At 43.8% G+C, this 21,327-nt stretch overlaps 1 protein-coding gene across 1 annotated transcript; it reads left to right on the top strand.

The window, feature by feature from the left end:
- Positions 1-15,120: 15,120 nt before the first annotated feature.
- On the top strand, positions 15,121-17,073 carry LOC119274307 (PR5-like receptor kinase). The gene has a single exon (XM_037554988.1). The coding sequence runs from the start codon at positions 15,121-15,123 to the stop codon at positions 17,071-17,073; it is 1,953 nt and encodes a 650-aa protein (XP_037410885.1).
- The last annotated feature ends 4,254 nt before the right edge of the window (positions 17,074-21,327 follow it).

Here is a 21,327-nt window from a genome sequence, read left to right as displayed (position 1 = left end):
GGCTTTCATGAAGTACGGTCTTCCGCCGCTGGACCGTGACACAAAGTTTACCCTATGACAAGTCGAGATGCGAGCATTGTTGGCGCAAGCCGATTATCAGGATGCACTCAGTTTTTCTTCAAGATGGAGTTTTGGGGATTATGGCCCGTCGGGATAATGGATGAAATATTGCTGCAGTTATTTGAAGAACAAAATTCAGTTATCAAGAAAAAAAAAGGGTATGGAGGAGGTAATTATTAAGCCTGTTGGTAGCCAGCATATACTCTATTCTCTCCATAGTATTTTGCTGTTATGCATGTGAAGGTTTTGTTTAATATTCATGTTCGTGATGAGAATCAGTTGAGGTGCAAGAAGGAGATTGATTTGTTTCTGCTAGATACTACAACATTTAGCGCTGTTAAGTTTCAAGTGCAATTCAGTTGTCTTTGCTCTTTCAAGAGGGGTCTATTGCAGAGTTGAAACTCCGTTGCGTGTTAAGATGGTTCCTTCATCCGATAGTTGTTCTACAAGGACAATTTATGACCATGTCATGGATTTTCATTAACCACTACAAGTCGGCAGTTTTTGGATGCACGCGATGCCATCCGTACCATATGCTCTTGCTTGAGTATTGTTTGCCGAGGTTTGTGCTTTCTGTTTTGAAGCACGTTCAGATTCCGTGAGATGAGTTCTTCACAATGCGATGTGCACCAAGATGTTGCACTATGAGCTATGCGCTCGTTCAGGCACCACAGGAGATATGATGACTTATGTCATTTGATGATTGAGCAGTTTCAGTTTTTGAGGTCAGTGGCACAGACTCAGACTTTTATTGCGAGACCAAGTTTTGTTAGTCTGCTTTGTTGATAGTTGTGCTGTTTTCTGGACGGCCTACTGATTGATTTGCTCAATATGACTTCATGAGAAGTTTATTAGTCCTATGAACGTTTCCAGGCACAAGGTTTACTTGTGATGACTTTAATTGAGGAGTTGATGCTATCTATGATTATTGTAAGGGATTTCGTCTCAAGGTGGAGTGTTATTTTTATTGTGTTCCGAATCCCATACAAGTATTGTACTACGGATGGAGTCCTACCGTACTACGGCATGCCAACCGTGCTAGACGTAGCATGACTACAACTCTGTTTCGTGTCCACCAAGAAAGAGAGTTGTTTGCCCCTTTATGTAGTACCAGCTAGTCATAGAATAGATGAGAGAGAGAGATCTCCACCAGGATTATCACGTAGAGGGTTTGTCCTCTCGTGTAATGTAATATTCTTTCAATTATAGTGATACGCCTTCATGCGTTCCGTGGTTTTCTCCCGCAAGGGTTTTCACGTAAAAATCTGTGTCTCTTTGTCTCGTTTATTTCTTGTTATTATCTAACAAAAGGTACATTCGGCATGTAAATCTTTCAAGTATATAGAAATGGAAAAGCATTACACAAAGAAGTTCCAGTGAATTCAGAATTATTGCCTTCATTGCGTCACCTGTTCTGACTAAAGGACAAATGCAACCACATTTCACATAGGCATTAGAGGTGCGTGGCGAATATAGAAGTGTGTTGGCTTTTCTAATAACAGGTGCATGGATTTTTCCCTGCTTGACTATTGCCAGAATCGTGATTCTATCATGCAACTGAATCTATGAATCCTTGTAAGTAGAATCTATAACAATTGTGATCCTAGGATTGGTGATGCTTTTGTGGTGATATAAACATATTTTAGTTCCGATCCAGAATCTAGAAACCAGCGCAAGATAAATCCGCCCACCATGCCTCGCCTCGTCACGACGCGCAGCGGGTCGCGGGAATGAGCCGAGCCGATGTCTAAATTTTTTCCACGCACGACAGGTATATGAAAGGTTACACAGACGCTGAAAAGATTGTTGCGATAGTGGAGTTTGAATGCGAACGGTGCAGCCCTTTGGCTGCTGGCTGTTCGCTTCATCTCCATCTCTTCGTTTCACCTTCCGTCGCTGGCTTCTCGCCTCCTTCTCTTGCGCCTATAAAAGGGAGGTCGCTCCTCTCAGAGACACACACCAGAAGATCCTCTTCCTCTCGCCACAAAGTTCCTGAGCACTGCGCTGCTGCTACGATCTTCCCCATCCCGGCTTGCGGCGTGCACCGCAGGACGGGACAGTAGGCCTCCGGAACTGCACCTCTTTGAGTCCTGTACGGGAGAAGGGTGATAAGGTTTTGGGGGAGTGCTCCGCGCGACTACTGACTTCTTCGTCACGGACACCCCGGACTCCAACGACTACTTCCCCGACGAAGACTTCTTCCCCAACGTCGACAACCTCCTCGACGACATGGCTGATGAGGACACCGACCCCAAGTCCAGTGGTGCTGCTACTGTTGTCCCGTATGTGTTCTTCTTCTTTTTGTTCGAGGTCTTCCCATAGTTCCTTGTTCTAGTGTTTGCCCTAGATATGTTAGGTTCTACTTCGTATATGCAACTCGCTCTACTATCTGCTCTAGATATGTTTGGCTACAATTCATACATGAAAATGCTATTTACCTTCTCTCTGTCAGATCGCATGACTTGTTTTATCTTTGTTATATTAGTCATGTTTTATCTACTATTTCTGTTAATAAAATCATTTGGTAAATTGCTCATATTTTGAACAATCCAAAAATCTTATTATAGGCAATTTACCCCGAGTGGTTTTGCTGCTTCCATGAGACCTCCTATGTTTGAGAGTATCAACTATAAGAGGTGGAGCGTGAGAGCAGTCTTATGGTTTCAAACCATGAGTTGCTATGACGCCGCTCTTGGCAAACCTGAAGGAGAATATGATGCTCAACAGGAACAATCTTTTCAGAAAATGGATACCCTGTTTAAGGCTGCTCTCTTGAGTGTTCTTGGTGAGAATATAGTTGATGCTTATGCATCAATTGATAATGGAAAAGATATGTGGGACGCACTCGAGGCCAAGTTTGGGGTCTCGGATGCTGGCACTAAGTTGTACATTATGGAGCAATTATATGATTACAGGATGACAGAAGAGCGCTCCATGGTTGAGCAAGCTCATGAGATACAGTCATTTGCTAGAGAACTTGAGCACTTCAATTGTATGCTACCGGACAAGTTCGTTGCCAGAGGCATATCACTAAACTTCCTCCTACGTGAACGAACTTTGCTACCTTACTGAAGCATAAGAGGCATGCCGGATCTCATTGGTACTCTTGATGTGGAAGAAAAGGCGAGAGCAAAGGATAACCATGCTCGAGGTAGTGAGGGAGGTTCTAGTGCCAATCTGGTACATAAGAAAAACTTCCAGCCCCATAAGTTCAAGAACAAGGGCAAGTTTGATTGTAAAGCAAAGTTTGATGAGAAGAACAAGGCTGTACAGCACACAAACTTCAAGAAGAAGAATGACAAGAATAAAGGTGTTTGTCATGTGTGTGGAGATCCTGATCATTGGGCTCCTAGTTGCCCTAATCTCTATTCATCTTGGAAAAGGCGGCAAGACCGCTAATGTTGTCATTGGAGACACTGACATGAAGGATGTTGGGTATGGTATATTTCCCACTATTCTTTCAGTATTGTCATTCTTCCGATTGGTTGATTGACACGGGTGCTAATGTGCATGTTTGCGGTGATATTTTCATGCTTTCATCTTATTAGACCGCAGGGACTTCCACCTTGCTGATGGGCAACAGTTCAAGTGCTTCTGTTCGTGGTGTTGGCATGGTCGATCTAAAGTTTACTTCAGGAAAGATCGTGCGACTGAAGAACGTGCATTATGTCCCCTCCGTCAATTAAAATCTTGTTAGTGGATGTCTTCTTAGTAGAGATGGCTATAAGCTTGTCTTTGACTCGAATAAATTTGTAATATCCAAGTATGGAACCTTTGTTGGTAAAAGCTATGAGTCAGGAGGTCTGTCTCTTTTATCCTTATCAGACATTTGCAATAAAGTCGTTAATCATATTTGCAACAATAGTGAATCAAATCTATGGCATTCATGACTTTGTCATTTTAACTTTGGTTGCATGTCGCGACTAGCGAAGTTGAACTTAATCCCTACTTTCACCACTGTCAAGGGATCTAAGTGTCAAGTGTGTGTGCAAGCTAAGCAACCTCATAAGTCTCATGTGACTGCGGAAACGAGAAATCTTGCACCTCTAAAGCTCATACATTCAGATCTATGTGAAATGAATGGTGTTTTGACAAAAGGTGGAAAGAAATATTTTATGATGTTAATTGATGACTCCACTCGATACTGCCATGTGTATCTTCTGAAATCTAAGGATGAGACTTTGAACCATTTCAAGATCTATAAAGTTGAAGCGGAAAACCAACTTGATCAAAAGATCAAGAGGCTTAGGTCCGATCGTGGTGGATAGTATTTCTCAAACGAATTTGATTCCTTTTGTGCGGAACATGGTATAATACATGAGAGGACCCCTCCTATTCACCTCAGTCAAATGAGGTGGCCGGAAGAAAGAACCGTACTCTAACTGATTTGGTTAACGCCATGTTAGACACATCGGGTCTCTCCAAGGCATGGTGGAAGGAGGCGGTCAGTTTAGAGTTTTGACCACGGTGATTTCGTCTGATACCGGCATCAATGCACCACACGTGCAAGGCCTATATACAAACCTAACCAAGGTGCTCGCTGCTCCAACGTCTGGAAACTACTCTGCCGACCTTCACAACCACGTCTCCTATATACAATTTGTAATAGGTCCCAGACATTCACTCCCCTCCAAGAGTTTCTTCCTAACCATGTGAGCTTCTCACCTTGTGCCTGTAATCTTCCGACAAAATTCAGAACGAGGGTCAGACAGATTTGATAGGTGCCGTGCCGGTCCGTTGTGGGGCAGAAAAGGGAGGAAGGAAGAAGCATCAGCATTCAGAGAGAGATGAAACAGCGACGCTGCTGCTCCTTGGCCTGGCTCCACCATGCCCTGCTGCTGCTACTACCTCTCGTCTTCCTCGCCCTGCTGCTCAACGTCGGCGGCCTCCTCCTCGCCAGAGGTAACAAGTACGGTATGTATGTATGTATGTACTCTTACCTATCCTACCCACAGCTGAATCACTCAGCATCTTCGCAATTTTTTTCCGGCAATGGAAGCTTTATTGATCACAACTTCACAAGGTCACATGATCACATCCAGTGAGACGACCGCATGATTCTAGTTGCATTAGCGTCTCTCTATCTATATCTTCTTCTACCCGGTTACGTTTGAAGGCTCAGCAGCTGACCCCGACGCTTCTAACTTTTGCAGCACAACTGCACAAGTCTATGGGCCAGAGAAACGGCGGCGGCCGTGTTGCGCCGCCGGCGCCCAACGCCAGCGGGGAACCTCAAATCTAGCTAGGACCTGCACGGACTACGAGCAAGGGGCCAATTAAGCTAGACAGATGTAGCTCAACGCTCATCTAACTGAACACCGTACACTGTCACACTGTTGAGCCAGGTTCAGTTAGTTTCGGCTCTTGATTTATTTTTTTATCTTTTTGCCCGCAATTTAGGCCCCATTTTATAGCAAAGTATTTTCTAAGTATCTTGAGAATACTTCAGTTTTTGAAATTACCATAGTTTTATTTAGAATGACATGTTTGGTTGCCCTTACCAACTGTGCTTTTAATACTGTAGAATTGGGCAAACTGTAGTTTTTTCTCTGCATAAAAAAAAACCCCAAACCTCTTTTTAAAAAACAGAGCTGTTGAGTCTTAAACGCAACGGCTAAACAGCAAAATTTACAGCGTTACGCGGCAACAGCCAAACAGGTTCTATGTATTGTGAATACTCCAAAATACTCTGTTTTGATAAAACTATGGTATCTCTGTAGTTTTTGATACTTTGGTTTATATAATACTTTACTATCAAACACAGCCTAGGCTCCTGATTTATTATTTCAGAATTGGTGTCCCACTTTCTTCCGTTTGCGTAAAGTTTTTGCATTTAGATAAATTTTATGTGGTCTCCTAGCTGCTTGGCAAAATCGGAAAAGGCAACTATAATAACTTCTATTTTTATAAATTGGGTATATCACATCGGATCTCATGCTTTGGGCATCTCTTCTTTCTTTGGGACTCCACCACGTCTGGCTCCTCAATACTCTAGACCTCAACTGTGTCCCTCTGATTTTGTCTAGTGATCAATATAATGGAGTGTACGTGCTTAGACTCAAAAAAATACGAAAAAACTAACGCCCACATGTGTGGGCGTTTGCACATCGCCCACACGCCTTCATCACCACTTATTTTGCCACGTATGAATAGATGACATCAGCAGAAATCTTTTTTGTTTTCGGCTTAAAAATGTTTTATCTCTTAATTAAAAAAGCGAATTAAAAATCCGTTTTCACTATTAAATCCGTCTCGACAAGATCTTCAAAACTAGACCCCATATTGATATGTTTTCATGATTTTTTTTGCCCAGAAGTTGCCATGATGTTTACAGTGTAGTTGCCATAGTGCTTAAACTAAAGTTGCCATGTGGCAATTTTAGTTTGTAGATCATGACAATTTTAGTTTTTTTATGGTGGCAATTTTAGTACTTTGACCATGAAAATATTTTTTTCTATGAACCATGATAATTTTAAGTGCATGTATCATGGCAATTTTAGTTTATGGTGCATGGCAAGTCTAGTTTATTAATTCCTCGTTTTATAATATGTCAAAAATTACTTTTAAATGTAAAAGAAAATAACTGAAACATAACATGGCAACTTTAGTGTAAACACCATGGCAATTCATGTGCAATAGACATGGCAACTTTTAACTCAAAAAACAATTCGTCGAAATATATTAATATGAGATCTAGTTTCGAAGATCTCGCCGCGAAGGATTTAATTGTGAAAACGAATCTTCAATCGGATTTGTCATTTAAGAGATAAAACATTTTAAAAACTGAAAATTTAAAAAGATTCCCGCATGCATGCATGCGATGACGCGGCGATCTATTTGTATTAGAGACGTGTGGTGCGTCTCCCTTCCTGCCACACGTGTGGCAGTTATCAACGTCCAAAAAATAAATATGAATTGTTACACAGGCAGCCTCAATGCCGAATTTCATCATTAAAAAAATGTTGGACATATATATATATATATAATTCAACCTCCCGTGGGACCCACACCACGCCTCGCCTCCTGTTCGACCCACGGCGTGCCTCCTCGTAAAACTAGATAATTATTGTTGGAACAGATTCCTTTTTTATAGGAATACCGAACGTCACCCTTGAAGCTAATCTCATCGATCTATTATTCTCGCTCATGCCTCGCTCAGACGGCGGCTGACCTAATTCTTGTAGCTTCGTCGCCGCCGACGGCGGCTCGCTGCATGCATCGGCATGGAACAAGACGACGCCCCCGGTTTTGCCCAGCAGGTCTCCGACGTCGAGCGCTCTCCACCGGCCACTCCCCCCGTCAGAATCAGCCACAACTCACACGAGGTACGCTGCTTATCATCGATCTTAGCTTGTGTGTAACTAGATGCATGTCCATATTCTATCGGTCCAAGTCTGAACTTTCCACGAGCAAAGCAAATATCTCTCTTCCTCGTTTTGTTGTTTAGTATATAGACTAGTTGTAGTTGAATCTGTACAATTTTGCTCGCAGGGTCTCCACTCCCAGCCATACACGTCCTCGTTTTGTTGTTCAGTATGTAGACTGGTTGTAGTTGAATCTATATAATTTTGCTCGCAGGGTCTCCACTCCCAGCCATACACGTCCAGGAAAGGCACCTTGTAACGCAGCGCGTCTCGTGTCATTGATAAATACAGCCGCAAGAGAGCCACAAATAAGTCGACGAAAGGCAATGCAACTAGCACCAGAATAAATTCAAGATGCCAACCAAAGTGTGTCGTTACTTTGATTAACAGTTTTGATGACATGAAAAAGGATCTTGTCCGTCAAACAGGGCTTCACGGCATCCTTCAGCTGAAGTTAACTAAAGTTAACAGACAGTATGGCGCATGGCTTCTGAGCAAGATTGATGTTGATTCATGTGCCATCGTAGCTGATCTTCATAAAGTGATCCCCTTCTCTGCGAGGGACGTTAATTCAGTCTTGGGTGTACCATGCAGCGGGAGAACCATTGAGACCTGTAACCAAGATGAGGTAGAACGGAATAAGAGGATTCTTTGTGATATTTTTGAGGTTCCACACTTTTCACAGGTTACTGTTAAGTTTTTGGAGGCAATTCTTAATAAACAATATTCATATCCGATGAGCTTAAAGGACCAACGATCGTTCAAGGCGGCATTTGTCCTTTATGTCATGACAAAGTTCTTGGCTCCGCAATCACTAGCAAACTACATTTCCACAAGGTATATTAGCACAGTAGCTGATATTGACAATATCTCGTCATACATCTCGCTGACAATATCTCGTTCAGCGCAGTAGCTGATATATATAATGTTATTTATGTATACGAAAAATGTACAATATGTGTGAAAAAATGTTTATTGTCATTAGAGAAATGTTCGTCGTGTATTAAAAAATGTTGACCATGCATTGAAAACATGTTTATCTTGTATTTTCAAAATATTAAATCCATATTAAAAATATTACATATATTCAAAAAATGTACAATGTGTACTGAAAAGAAACAGATATCAACAAACATAATTTTTCAAAGAACATTAATCATCTATTTCAAAATGTTAAACATCTATATAAAAAATGTTCCTGGTGTATACAAAAAATGTTAAATGTGTACCGGAAAATTTTGACATGTGTTGAAACAAAAAGAAAAAATAAAATGAAAAAAGTAAAAGAAAGGAAGAGAATAGAGCGAGCGAACCCCTATGGGGGCTACGGTGAACAAAGAGAACCTACGCCCTAAAATGGTCCGGCCGGTAGTGTCGCTCGTAGGCGGTTTCTATTACGAATCGGTACATGCGACATATAGCCCTGGCGGACGGACGGAGCACCTTGTAGGGAAATCCTCCGACAGGGCCGACCAATTTCTGCACACTGTGATTCCCAAAACGAACAAAAAACTGCACGCCGTAGGCCTCTCGGGGTACTGTACCAAGCAGGGACAAAATTAGTGTCTTTTCGGTCAGTTTCTGAAAAGATACGGCACAAAATAAAATTCAAAATCAAAGAATTCTTGAATGTTTAAGAATAAAATTAAAACATCTGTATGAACTTTTTTTTGAGAAACACAAATTTTATTAAACACAAAACAAAAACAAATTTGAAATCATTTTTGAAATGGTTATCGTTAAAAAAAACAGGAATATTTTTAACATGATGCGAAATGTTGGAAACATTTTTATGGAGGTTTCAGACATTTTGTATCGCATGTCTGTATAATTGATTGGTTTTAGAATAAAACTAGAAAGTTCAAATAATTTGAAACGGAATAAATACAGATTAGTTGAAACGGAATAATTTGAAACGAAATAAATGTTCTCCAGAAGTATTTAGAGAAAAAAAAAAGAAATCAAGAGGTTTGTGGAGTACGTGCACTCTTTCCATGCCGATCAAGGAACCGAGATAGCGAGGCTTCTACCTGAAAAATGCCAACGGAGCTCGGGCTACAGGGGGTTTGTTTTCAAAATTCAATTTTCCATCATGCGAAACATTCTGAATTATTTTGTTAACACAGATACACATGTATACCACAGATGTGAGTAATTTCAAAGCATTATACTTTCACGTGGCATACAAAAGAAGAAGAAGAGAAATTCGTATTTTAGACAGGCCCTTCATTTTGTTGTTGGGTCGAATTTTTGTTCTTTTGTACAGCCTACAAATAACAACATTTTAAAACGAAATTACACATGTTCATGCAGAACACATTTGAAACTTCTAAATATGATTTTAGATGTTTTGAAATATACCGTCCTCCCTGGAGCTCGGTCACCAAAAATCTGCTGAACATATAAATAACGGATCACAAACAAATCATTTTGGCATCAAGGCCTCCAGCAGGTACCGCGCAGCTTCCTCCCAGCGCGATCTTGTGATCCAAAGTGCGGCCTGGCTCATATTTGACTCGACAAAATGTGTCACAAGGATCACAAGGTTTTGCCATCCCCATCTGGACGTAATCAAGGAGTTATGGTGAGTGAGACTTGGCTCCAGATGGTTGACGGCATTATCATAGCTAGTCCAATCAACAAGGCCTCGAGCTGCTTCCAGGCTCTGAGATACACAAGGGAAAAAATGTCTACTCTCCCAAGAAAATATTTTGTCAAAAAGCATGTTTTATATGATAACACCTAAGCACGCAAAAAAAAAAAAAACCTATGCAAGATCTGATCGCATTTTCTATCGTGTTTGCCTATTTCCTACAGCCAAAGTCATCAAACAACGCATTATAAAGATGTAATTCCTGTTTTTATTCTTGAAAACGTACATATATAATTCGAAAGGGACCAACAAGCAAACAAGTCGGCAAGAATGTTTGGATGTTTTTATGCTGAGCATTGAGTGATTCAACAGACAGGTCCTGTCCCTGTCTGCTATCCCCTACCACTCAATTAGCTCTCAGTCTGTCATAGCCACAGGAGCCCTATCACAAGTTTGCAGTTGAGAGACTGGTTCAAGTTAACGGGTGCAATCTGAAATCATAACACAAATGGCAGTGGTGAGCATCTCTTCGCCTCTCCGCCTCCTGCCTCTCCTCCTCCTCCATGTTGCCCCCGTGTGGCCAGCCGCTATTCCGGTTGGAGGTGGTGTGAAGCTCGATCAGGGAGCGAACGTGCTCAACGTTTGTGTGAATGCCGTTTGTACCCCGATCAATGTAAGAAGATCACCTACAGCTGAAAGTCCCCTGCCTGCACCCCCGGCCAAGGTAACACCTACGACCCCAAGTACTCAGCCTGCACCACCAGCCAAGGCAACACCTACGACCCCAAGTGCTCCGCCTGCACCGCCAGCCAAGGCAACACCTACGACCCCAAGTGCTCAACCTGCACCGCCAGCCAAGGTAACGCCTACGGCCCCAAGTGCTCTACCTGCATCTATTGGGCCAACGAGCATGAAAGTGAAATCCTCTTCTTTAAGAAGAGTTGTTGCAATTTTAGCTCCTGTAGGCGGCTTCATTTTGCTTACCATCTTGTTCCTCCTCACCTACTTTATAAGTAAACAAACAACAGAGCAGCAACAACATGAGATGGAGGAGGAAGAGTTTGGGGAGGTACAAGGAACTCCAATGAGGTTCACATTTCAGCAGCTAAAAGAAGCAACTGAGCAATTCGCAGACAAGCTCGGCGAAGGAGGATTCGGGTCTGTTTTCAAGGGACAGATATCTGATGAAAGGATTGCAGTAAAACGTTTGGATCGAGCTGGCCAGGGCAAAAGGGAATTTGCTGCGGAGGTCCAGACAATTGGCAGCATTCATCATATTAATCTTGTGAGATTGATTGGTTTTTGTGCAGAGAAATCGCATAGGCTCTTGGTGTATGAGTACATGCCAAAAGGATCCTTGGACAGATGGATCTATGGTCGACATGACAATGATTCACCTCCTCTACATTGGAGAACACGGTGCAAGATTATCACTAACATAGCTAAGGGTCTCGCTTATCTTCATGAGGAGTGCATGAAGAAGATTGCCCATTTGGATGTCAAACCACAAAACATCCTCTTAGATGATGACTTCAATGCTAAACTTTCTGATTTTGGACTATGCAAGATCATTGACAGGGATATGAGTCAAGTGTTTACCAGAATGAGAGGCACACCTGGATATTTAGCTCCTGAATGGTTGACATCACAGATCACGGAAAAGGCCGATGTCTATAGCTTTGGTGTTGTGGTCATGGAAGTCATCAGCGGAAGAAAGAACCTCGACAATTCTCGATCTGAAGAGAGCATCCATCTCATCACCCAATTGGAGGAAAAGGTGAAGACTAATCGGTTGGTAGAATTGATTGACAATAAGAGTAACGATATGCTAGCACATAAGCAGGATGTAATTGAGATGATGAATCTCGCAATGTGGTGTTTGCAGATTGATTGCAAAAGAAGGCCTAAAATGTCCGAGGTAGTCAAGGTCTTGGAAGGTGCCATGAATGCAGAGAGCAACATTGATCATAACTTCATTGCAACAAGTCAAGTGTATTTTGGCGCTGCTGGAAATGTGGTCTCATCGGTTCCACCTCTAGCTTCACATGTATCAGGTCCCAGGTGAAATGAGAAAATCTTGACAAGATAGACAATTAGATTACAAGTAGGACATGAGATATTCTTATGTAAAGAAAATGACAAGTCTGTTGTATCTTCAGCCATGCCGTGTGCTGAATTAGTCCTCAGCCATGCCGTGTGCTGAATTGTTGCACGAGTGATCGATTGGCAGCAGGATCCCCAAACCTGTACTAGGCACATATGATTCCAAAACCTGTGGTGAACCGTAGGGAACATCCAGTACAAATAGGAGCAAGGAAAAGGAGGAAGGTTCACCTTTACTGAATCCTGATGTGGCGGGGTGGCGGAGGAGGTCGACAGTAGCGGCAGCGGCTCTGGGGAAGAGATGCGCAGCTAGGGCAGAGTGGCGGACTGCCACAGGAAGTGCACGGGTGGCCGTAAGACACCGCCGGAGCGCCGCCGGGAAGGGCGACAGGGCGGTAGCAGCAGTGGCGTAGCATGTTGTGCTCTCTGAACTGAACTGGTGTCAATCTGGTTCGAACTGCCATGTTTTGATGTGTTGACATGGCAATATATTTTACAGATTCCTAGGATTATTAATGGTTGTATGGTTCAGGACATGGATTACATTTGTAACACCAACCTCCTGCCATCTGTCCTGTTGTTCCTCATGCATGCTTGTGCAGAGGTTTGCAAGGCTCGTCATGCATGCTTGTGCAGAGCTTTGCAAGGCCAGAGACTGCATATTATTATCTGGATTCTGGAACTGCAGAGCGTCTTGCAGACATCCGCTGACAAAAATAGTTTTTCAGAGACAAGAACTAGTTGGGATAGCTTGTCCAACACTAATGAGATAGAAACAACACCTCAGCTGACAATATTGCTCGATTTCCTCGCAAGCGGAAAATATGGCTCGAACCTATATCTCAAATCGTCACAAGAAAAAAAACTGTAAAATGCTACATATATGGGATTCTTTTGCTCCTTTTCACCACTACATGTAACTAACAATGTTGGCAGTTGGCGGGGCAAATTATTTGTTTCACTGACCGTTTGAGGATTTTGGTGCATTTTCAATCCAAAGATTTAAGACTTTTTAAGCTTGCAAAGCTGTGTGCTCTGTCTGGAGCTACAAGAAACAATGGATGAATGCAAGGAACAGACCTGCAAAGTAGTAATTGGAAGGTGTACAGGACAGGAGGTAGCTGCCGTTCCTGTGGCCCTTCACACGATTGACACACAGCTCAGCCACGAACTCTTCTTACAACACCTTAATTTCCAGAGGATTTCTTACAGTCCGCAAGTCCTTTTGTGGGAGAGTAACCTGAGACAATTTCAGAATGATATGCAGGTATTTTGATGAAAAAGGGTTTCCCCGCTTTATATTTTAAAGCAACGACCACAGAACAAAGTAACGGTAGCAAGGTTCCGTCGACCGGACCAGACACAACCAACACACAAGTACAAGAAACAAATGTCTTACTGGGAGAGCAGCACAGCAATCCCCAAAATCAAGCAACAAAAGCTAATCCGACTCCGGAGGGGGAAGAGGGAACGATGGTTGAAGCGTGGAGCAAGTCTGGATGCGGGGGCGTGGAGGTCGGTGATCATCCGGTCGATGGAGAGACGGTCTTGGAGTTTGCTAGGCGGCCTTCAGAGCTGTAGAAAGCCACACAGTTTGTAAATGGCGTCAGTCACACAATGCGGAATGATCTGCTCAATCACCAATTTATTACGGACATTCCATAATGTCCACATCAGCGACCCAACCAAAACCCAGAGGGAGGGACGCGCTGCACTAGGAAAGGTAAGAACCTCCGCAAACATATCCGGGAGGTCAGCAGGGCACCAACTGCCGCCCATAATCTCGCGCATGCAACTCCATAAAAATCTCGCAGAGGGGCATGTAGTTTTAAAAATATATTCATAACATTTTAGAAAATGCTCATTTTTCTTTTTTAAAGAGTTCATGTATTTTAAAAAATGTTCCGTACTTTGAAAAATGTTCATGTATTTAAAAGAGGAATTCAACGCATTTAGAAAAATGTTCATGTATTTTTAAAAATATTTTTTTATATGGAAAAAATAAATGTGTTTTAAAAAATGTGCACATATTATTAAAAATGTTTATCTAATAAAAAAAGTTATCACATATTTTATAAAATATTCATATTTTTAAAAGAAACAAAAAGTTAAAAAATCGCTTGTTATATCTCGCAACAGGTTTTGCACCAGCACAGGCATCTGGCATGACCGGGCAAGTGATTACATCATCGATGAACTTCAAATGGCAGGCTCTCTACGCTCTGCAAAGGATTTGCCCTCCCAAATAACCATACTTGTGCATGTACATATCAAATGCGCGTGAACAAGTTCCAGTGGAGCCTGTAAATACTTGGTTAACTTTGTAGAGAAAAATATCAACATCTACAATACTAAAGTTATATGTTATGAAAATTAATTTTATCATGCATCTAATAATACTGATTTCATAGTGTGAACGTTGATATAAGCTAGTCAAACTTCATAAAGTTTGCCTTTGACCAAATCTTATATGCAAACTACAAAGAAATGGCTGGTGACCATGACGTACGTACATGGTTTTACTTGTTCTTAAGTTTTTTTGGTGCCCTCAACTCCAATCCTTAATACATTCACTTTAGAAGGCTTGGCATACATAGCTCAAGAGACATTTTGCACCCCATATAGTAAGTTGACCACTCAAGATATCCAGGCCTGCAGCTGCCGGCGGTCTGACTGTCGCATCAAAAACGTAGAGCAAATCAGGAATTAACAAAGGCTGTATGATAGTGGAGGACGGCAATTAGGTTATGTGCCCAGTGGTAGCCGGCTTGATATATAGTGGAGGACGGCAGATGAGATGACCGTTGAACATTTCCAGCACGTTCGCAAATCTTTAGAGAACTACACACTGATTCAGTTTTATCGACCACTTCCTCCAAGCTAAGTCATATTAGTAATTTATTCCTCAACAAAGAAGCTACGTATCATCACACACAATAAAGGGAATTTATTCAGTTCAGGTTCAACTAGCAATGCGAGCAAACCGGCCGCACAACACAAATGGCAGCCACGGCTACCTCTGTAACTCTCCTCCTCTTCCTCCTCCCCCTGCCAGTCGTAAGCACTACCACCGCCGTCACGTTCAACATCACCAACCGATGTTCCTACACCGTGTGGCCGGCGGCTCTGCTACTGGAGGGTAACAAATTGCTAGAGGGCGGCGGCGGCGGCATGCGGCTGGACCCAGGGAAGACATGGACCCTCAACATGGCTGATGACACCAGTAGCGGGCGCATCTGGGCACGAACAGGCTGCTCGTTCGACAGCAAAGGCAACGGGTCGTGCCAGACAGGTGACTGCGGCGGCCTGCTCGCCTGCAAGACCAGTGGTGAGCTGCCACTCACAACTGCTGATTTTGAGCTCAACCAGCATGGCAGTAACACTTTCTTCGATATCTCACTCCACGACGGCTTCAACGTACCCATGGAGTTCCTGCCAATGCCGGTCAAGGGGCAAGGACTAGGGTGCAGCAAGGGGCCGCGTTGCGTGGCCGACATCACGTCGCAGTGTCCGAGCAAGCTCAAGGCGCCGGGAGGCTGCAGAAGCCCATGTCGAGTGTTCAACGATGAGTCCATGCACTGCTGCCTCGGGCCCCGCTGTAAACCCACCAAATACTCGACCTTCTTTGTGCGGATGTGCCCGCAGGCATTAAGCTTCTCCAACCATGCTCCCAAAGAAACCGACTTCAGTTGCCCGACAGGAGTCAACTACCAGGTAGTCTTCTGCCCACCTATCAATCTAGCATCTTCGCCGGCTCCAAGTCCTCCTAATTCAACTGCTATTGGGCCATCAAGCACAGGACCCTCATCCAAAAAAGTAGACACAGTTGTTTCAATTGCAATTGCAGGGTCTGTAGTCAGTTTCATTTTAACTACCACATTCATCCTTTTCGTCGTACATCGAAGACTAACACGACGACGCCATGAGATGGAGGAAGAGGAGGCAGAGTTCGGTAAGCTGCAAGGAACACCGATGAGGTTCACGTTTCAACAGTTAGATGTGGCAACCGAGCAATTCAAAGACAAGCTTGGGGAAGGTGGATTTGGTTCTGTTTACAAGGGACGGCTAGGTGAGGAAAGGATTGCGGTAAAACGTTTGGATCAAGCTGGACAAGGAAAGAGCGAATTCTTGGCAGAGGTTCAGACAATCGGCAGCATTCATCATATCAACCTGGTGAGGCTGTTTGGTTTCTGTGCTGAGAAATCCCATAGGCTCTTGGTTTATGAGTATATGCCAAAAGGATCATTGGACAAGTGGATCTACTGTCGACATGACAATACTGCTCCACCATTACAATGGAGGGTGCGATGCAGGATTATTACTAACATAGCTAAGGGTCTCTCTTATCTTCATGAGGACTGCATGAAGAGAATTGCTCATTTGGATGTCAAACCACAAAATATCCTAATAGATCACGACTTCAATGCTAAAATTTCTGATTTTGGTCTGTGTAAGCTCATTGATAGGGATATGAGCCAAGTGGTTACTAGAATGAGAGGCACACCTGGATATTTAGCCCCTGAATGGTTGACATCACATATCACGGAGAAGGCCGATGTCTATAGTTTCGGCGTGGTGGTCATGGAAATCATCAGTGGAAGAAAGAACCTTGACACTTCCCGTTCCGAAGAGAGCATCCATCTTATTACCCTACTGGCAGAAAAGGTGAAGAACGGTCACTTGGTAGATTTGATTGACAAGAACAGTAATGACATGCAAGCACACGAGAAGGATGTAATTCAGATGATGAAGCTAGCAATGTGGTGTTTGCAGATCGATTGCAAAAGAAGGCCTAAAATGTCCGAGGTAGTGATGGTCTTGGAAGGTACCATGGATGCGGAGAGCAAAATAGATCTTAACTTTGTTGTAACAAACCAAGCGAATTTTGGCATTGCTGCAAATGTGACCTCTTCGGCTCCACCTGTAGCCTCACATCTATCAGGCCCGAGGTGAAATGAGACAATCCTGACAAGATAGGCAATTAGATTATGAAAGCAGTACAGAAGATTTGCTTATGTAAAGCAAATGATATGTTTATTGTATACTTGTATCTTCTTAAATTACTACAGTCTGATGCCCCTTGTCTCGAGTTAATTTTACCTGCAAAATACTTGTAGTTCTACAGCAGCTGGACTGAACTTATTCGTTGGAATGTTCAGTTTTCTCTATGTAATGCAGGTCTGTTTGTAGATCAACTAATGTAGGTCTGTTTCTAGTCAGCGTGATAGAAATTAACAGCATGTTCTAAAATGCTAGAAACAGCTGAACTGAATTTGTTCACTAGAATGTTCAGTTTATGCAATGTAATGCAGGTATGTTTTGAGATCAACTAACTCGGGTATTTTACTAGTCATTGTGATTGGGATTAACAACATGTTCCAAAATAACCTGGACTAACTAACACGGATCAGTTAGGAACCACAAGCTCTTTTAGTTTTAAGTTCTCCCAGACCAGTTGCATCAGCAGGGATACCACAAGCTGTTTGACATGAGAAGTTTGTGCATACCATTTAGTCCTCAGTACGAGCAGCGAACGATGGATTGGTCGGTGAATCATGGCGAGCTTCCAGAAGAAAGGAAGAGGAGGAAGGATCACCTTTCCCGATGCGGTGGCGGAGGAGGAGGTCGACGGCAGGGGCAGTAGAAAGTAGGTGCTGTGGCGGTGGAATTTGCAGATCGGGAAGCGTGCGTTGCGGCCTGCCACAGGAAGCGCACGGGCTTACTAGAAGCCATTGCAAGTGGGGAGCTGGTCCAGTCGCCGGCGCCGCCGCCAGGGAGCGTGGTGGGGCAACCTTTTGAGACGGTGGTTTTTTTGGTGGACCGTGGACAAGTTTACCAGCTTCTGCACAGTTTTATTTCCTGTGTATTTTCTATATGTCAATTTTTTTCTTTTTCCCTTTTCTATTTTCCAAATATACTCTAACTTTTTCCAAATACACACTGAACACTTTTTGCATCCACATTGAACAGTTTTCAAGTACACATTGAAAAATTTCTGAAATACATGTTGAACATTTGTCAAATGCACATTGAATAATTGTTTAGTACACAGTGACATTTTTAATACACATTGCATATTTTTACTAAATACTACAAGTAAGTTTTTAACACGTGCAAACATCTGTTAAGGGTTAGACCATTTTTAAATATACGCATTATTATTTTTTAAGAATCATACAAGTTTTGTAAAGACAAAAACGTGAACATTTTTTTTACATAGTCTAAAAATGTGACTGGTATGTTTTTGAAATAGAGGAATATTTTTTAAGAGTAAAAATACACCAGAAGTCCTAAAAGTATTAGAGGGGTATCAAGTTAGTCCTAATACTAGATGATACCCCACGCATTGCTGCGAGAATCGAGTGCAATATATTTCAATTAGATTTGATTGTGTGAAATATAATATTTAGATTATTAACACGTGAATCAAACTGAAAATACATATGACTTATTATATAGTTGTAAAATATTTATTGAACATAAGCTAAAAAAGTAGAATGAAGAATATGTTCCTATGCATGGTTGCATGATGAGGTGGGTCTTATCCCATCCATAATTGTATGGTCATATGGCATGCTTGCCTATTGAGATAAATAAGTTAGTGGAAATGAACTTCTTAGGTATATAAGATGCAAATCTGGCTCCTAAAATTTGCCAACTATGTTACATGCAGTCCTATCTAGGCCGCATCATCTTTGATTTGTGCAGATGGCAGGTTGACTACTATCATGTGACAACTTTTGCACATAAACCCCCAAAATGTCATCGCTTATAATTTTTGGCCCTCCTACTTGCACACGTCATCTCTCTTGCCTTCCTCTCCACCTTGATGGCCGCAGTCCACCTCGGACCCGAACGTCGTGAACGTAAAGAGCTCCTATGTTGCGCACTTCAAAAACTCTGATACGTCTACCGCGCCGCCCTAGAAGGGTCATCTGTGTTGGGGAGGATGTTAGAATAGAATCGTCATACAAGATCAGAGACGACACCAAGGCACGGTATTTGTTAACGAGGTTAATCTAGATCGGGTACATCCTTGGGGCAATGACTACATTTGCTCCTCTCCAAGATGACGCAACACCGGCCACTCGGGCACCGACACATGCCGTCGGCTCCTATGCGTACCTATTGCTATCAAGTCATCATGAGCATCTCCAGCCGCACCCCCAACAGGCCCCCAGGCCACTTTTTCGGCGGCGGTGCCGAAAAAACGCCCCAGTCGCGCCCCAGAACGCCGAAATTTGCCGGTTCGGCCCGTTTTTGGGCCCGACGATGCCGAACCTGGCGCACTGGGGGGCTCGGGGGCTCCGGCGCAAGTGAAAAGCGTGGCTGGCCCACACCGTCAGGTGAAAAGTCAAGTTTTTCTTCCCCGACTCGCCTCCCACCCCCCGCGCCCTCGGAAGCCACTAGCTATATCCTGGCGCCACCCACCGCCCTTCACCGCTAGATAGCCAATCCCCGCTAGAAAAAGAGCAGAGGTTCGCCGAGACAGCCCCTCCACCATCAGTTGGGCGTTTTTGCCGCCGTTTCCGGCCGCGAAGGGGCAGTTTAGCGGCGGGCACACGACCACCGGGTGCGAGGTGTTCGGCGATTTGCCTGTCTCGGTGATGGAATCGGACGACGAGGAAGCGCTCGCCGCGCTGCTGGAGGAGGAAGCCGAGGCCGACGTACAGGAAGATGAGCATCTCATGGTGCTCGCCGCCCTCGCCCAGCTGCTGGCGAGTAATGAAAAGCCGTGGCGAGGTGGCTCGGCACCGGGGCGGATGAGAGCAAAGAACTGGCATCGTCTCGAAGGCTACTGCATGCTCTACTCCGACTACTTCGCCGATGCTCCACTTCCCGGTGACAAAACATTTCGGCGCCGTTATCGGATGAGCCGAAAACTGTTCCTCGGGATTGTGAATTCCATCCGGAAGTTCGACAACTACTTCAAGTGCAAGATGGATTGCACCGGCAAACTTGGATTCACCTCGATCCAGAAGTGCACGACATCGATGAGGATGCTTGCATACAGAGCTCCCGGTGATTCACTCGACGACTATGGGCGCATGGCCGAGTCCACCACCATTGAGTGTTTCTACAAGTTCTGTCGGACAGTGGTGGCAGTGTTTGGACCGCAATACTTGAGAACACACAATGCGGAAAGACACTGCTCGGATCCTAGCACAGAATGCAGCAAGAGGATTTCCTGGGATGCTTGGAAGCATCGACTGCATGCATTGGAAATGGAAGAACTACCCATTTGCTTGGCAGGTTATGTACAAAGGCGGCAAAAGCGGTTGCAGTGTGGTGCTTGAGGCGGTGGCCACACAGGACCTCTGGATTTGGCACTCCTTATTTGGTATGCCAGGAACTCACAATGACATCAACGTGCTGCAGTGCTCCCCTATCTTTGCCAAGCTTATTGAAGGTCATTCTCCTCCAGTGAACTTCGAGGTCAATGGGCGGCACTACAACAAGGGGTACGACCTAGATGATGGCATATATCCGAGATGGTCTACATTTGTGAAGATTGTTTCAAACGCTGTGCCAGGAGGCAAGAAGTCCCACTTTGCCAAGGTGCAGGAGGCTTGCCCGAAGGATGTCGAGCGGGCATTTGGTGTGCTCCAATCTCGATTTGCTGTTGTCCGGTACCCTGCTCAGACCTCGTCGAAAGATCAAATGTGGGAGATCATGACTTGCTGTGTCATCTTGCACAACATGATCATCGAGAGCAAGCAAGAAGAGCCAGTGTTTGACACTGAACCATACTACAGGCAGGGTCCTCTAGCTCAAGTTGATCACTAGCTACCGGCAACCTGGACTACCTACGTCAGGAGATCCGAGACCCACAGGTGCATCATCAACTGCAGCAGGATCTGGTGGAGCACCTATGGAGGCTCAAGGGCGACGCCGGGCGCGACGTGTTATGAAATATGAGTTTTTATTTGTTGAACTATATAATTTGTATTGAACTATTTGTTGTTGCACTATTTTGTTGAACTATTTAATTTTCTGTGATGAACTATGTGATAAAAAATATTTATGTTGATAATTGAACACTGAGCCACGACGAACCACGCCGAATATGGGCATATTCTCGCCCATATGGGCCCTTTATTCGCCGAAAGTGGGCCGAAAACTGGGCCAATATCGGTGCCCGGGGGCGACGGCTGGATGCCCAACCGCCCCCAGCGCCGATTGTATTGCCGGCTCGCCCCCAGGGGG

The sequence above is a fragment of the Triticum dicoccoides genome, chromosome 3B (assembly GCF_002162155.2).
Source record: "Triticum dicoccoides isolate Atlit2015 ecotype Zavitan chromosome 3B, WEW_v2.0, whole genome shotgun sequence".
Lineage (NCBI taxonomy): Eukaryota > Viridiplantae > Streptophyta > Magnoliopsida > Poales > Poaceae > Triticum > Triticum dicoccoides.
The sequence above is the reverse complement of the archived record's forward strand: the minus strand, read 5'-3'. Positions and strand labels throughout refer to the sequence as shown.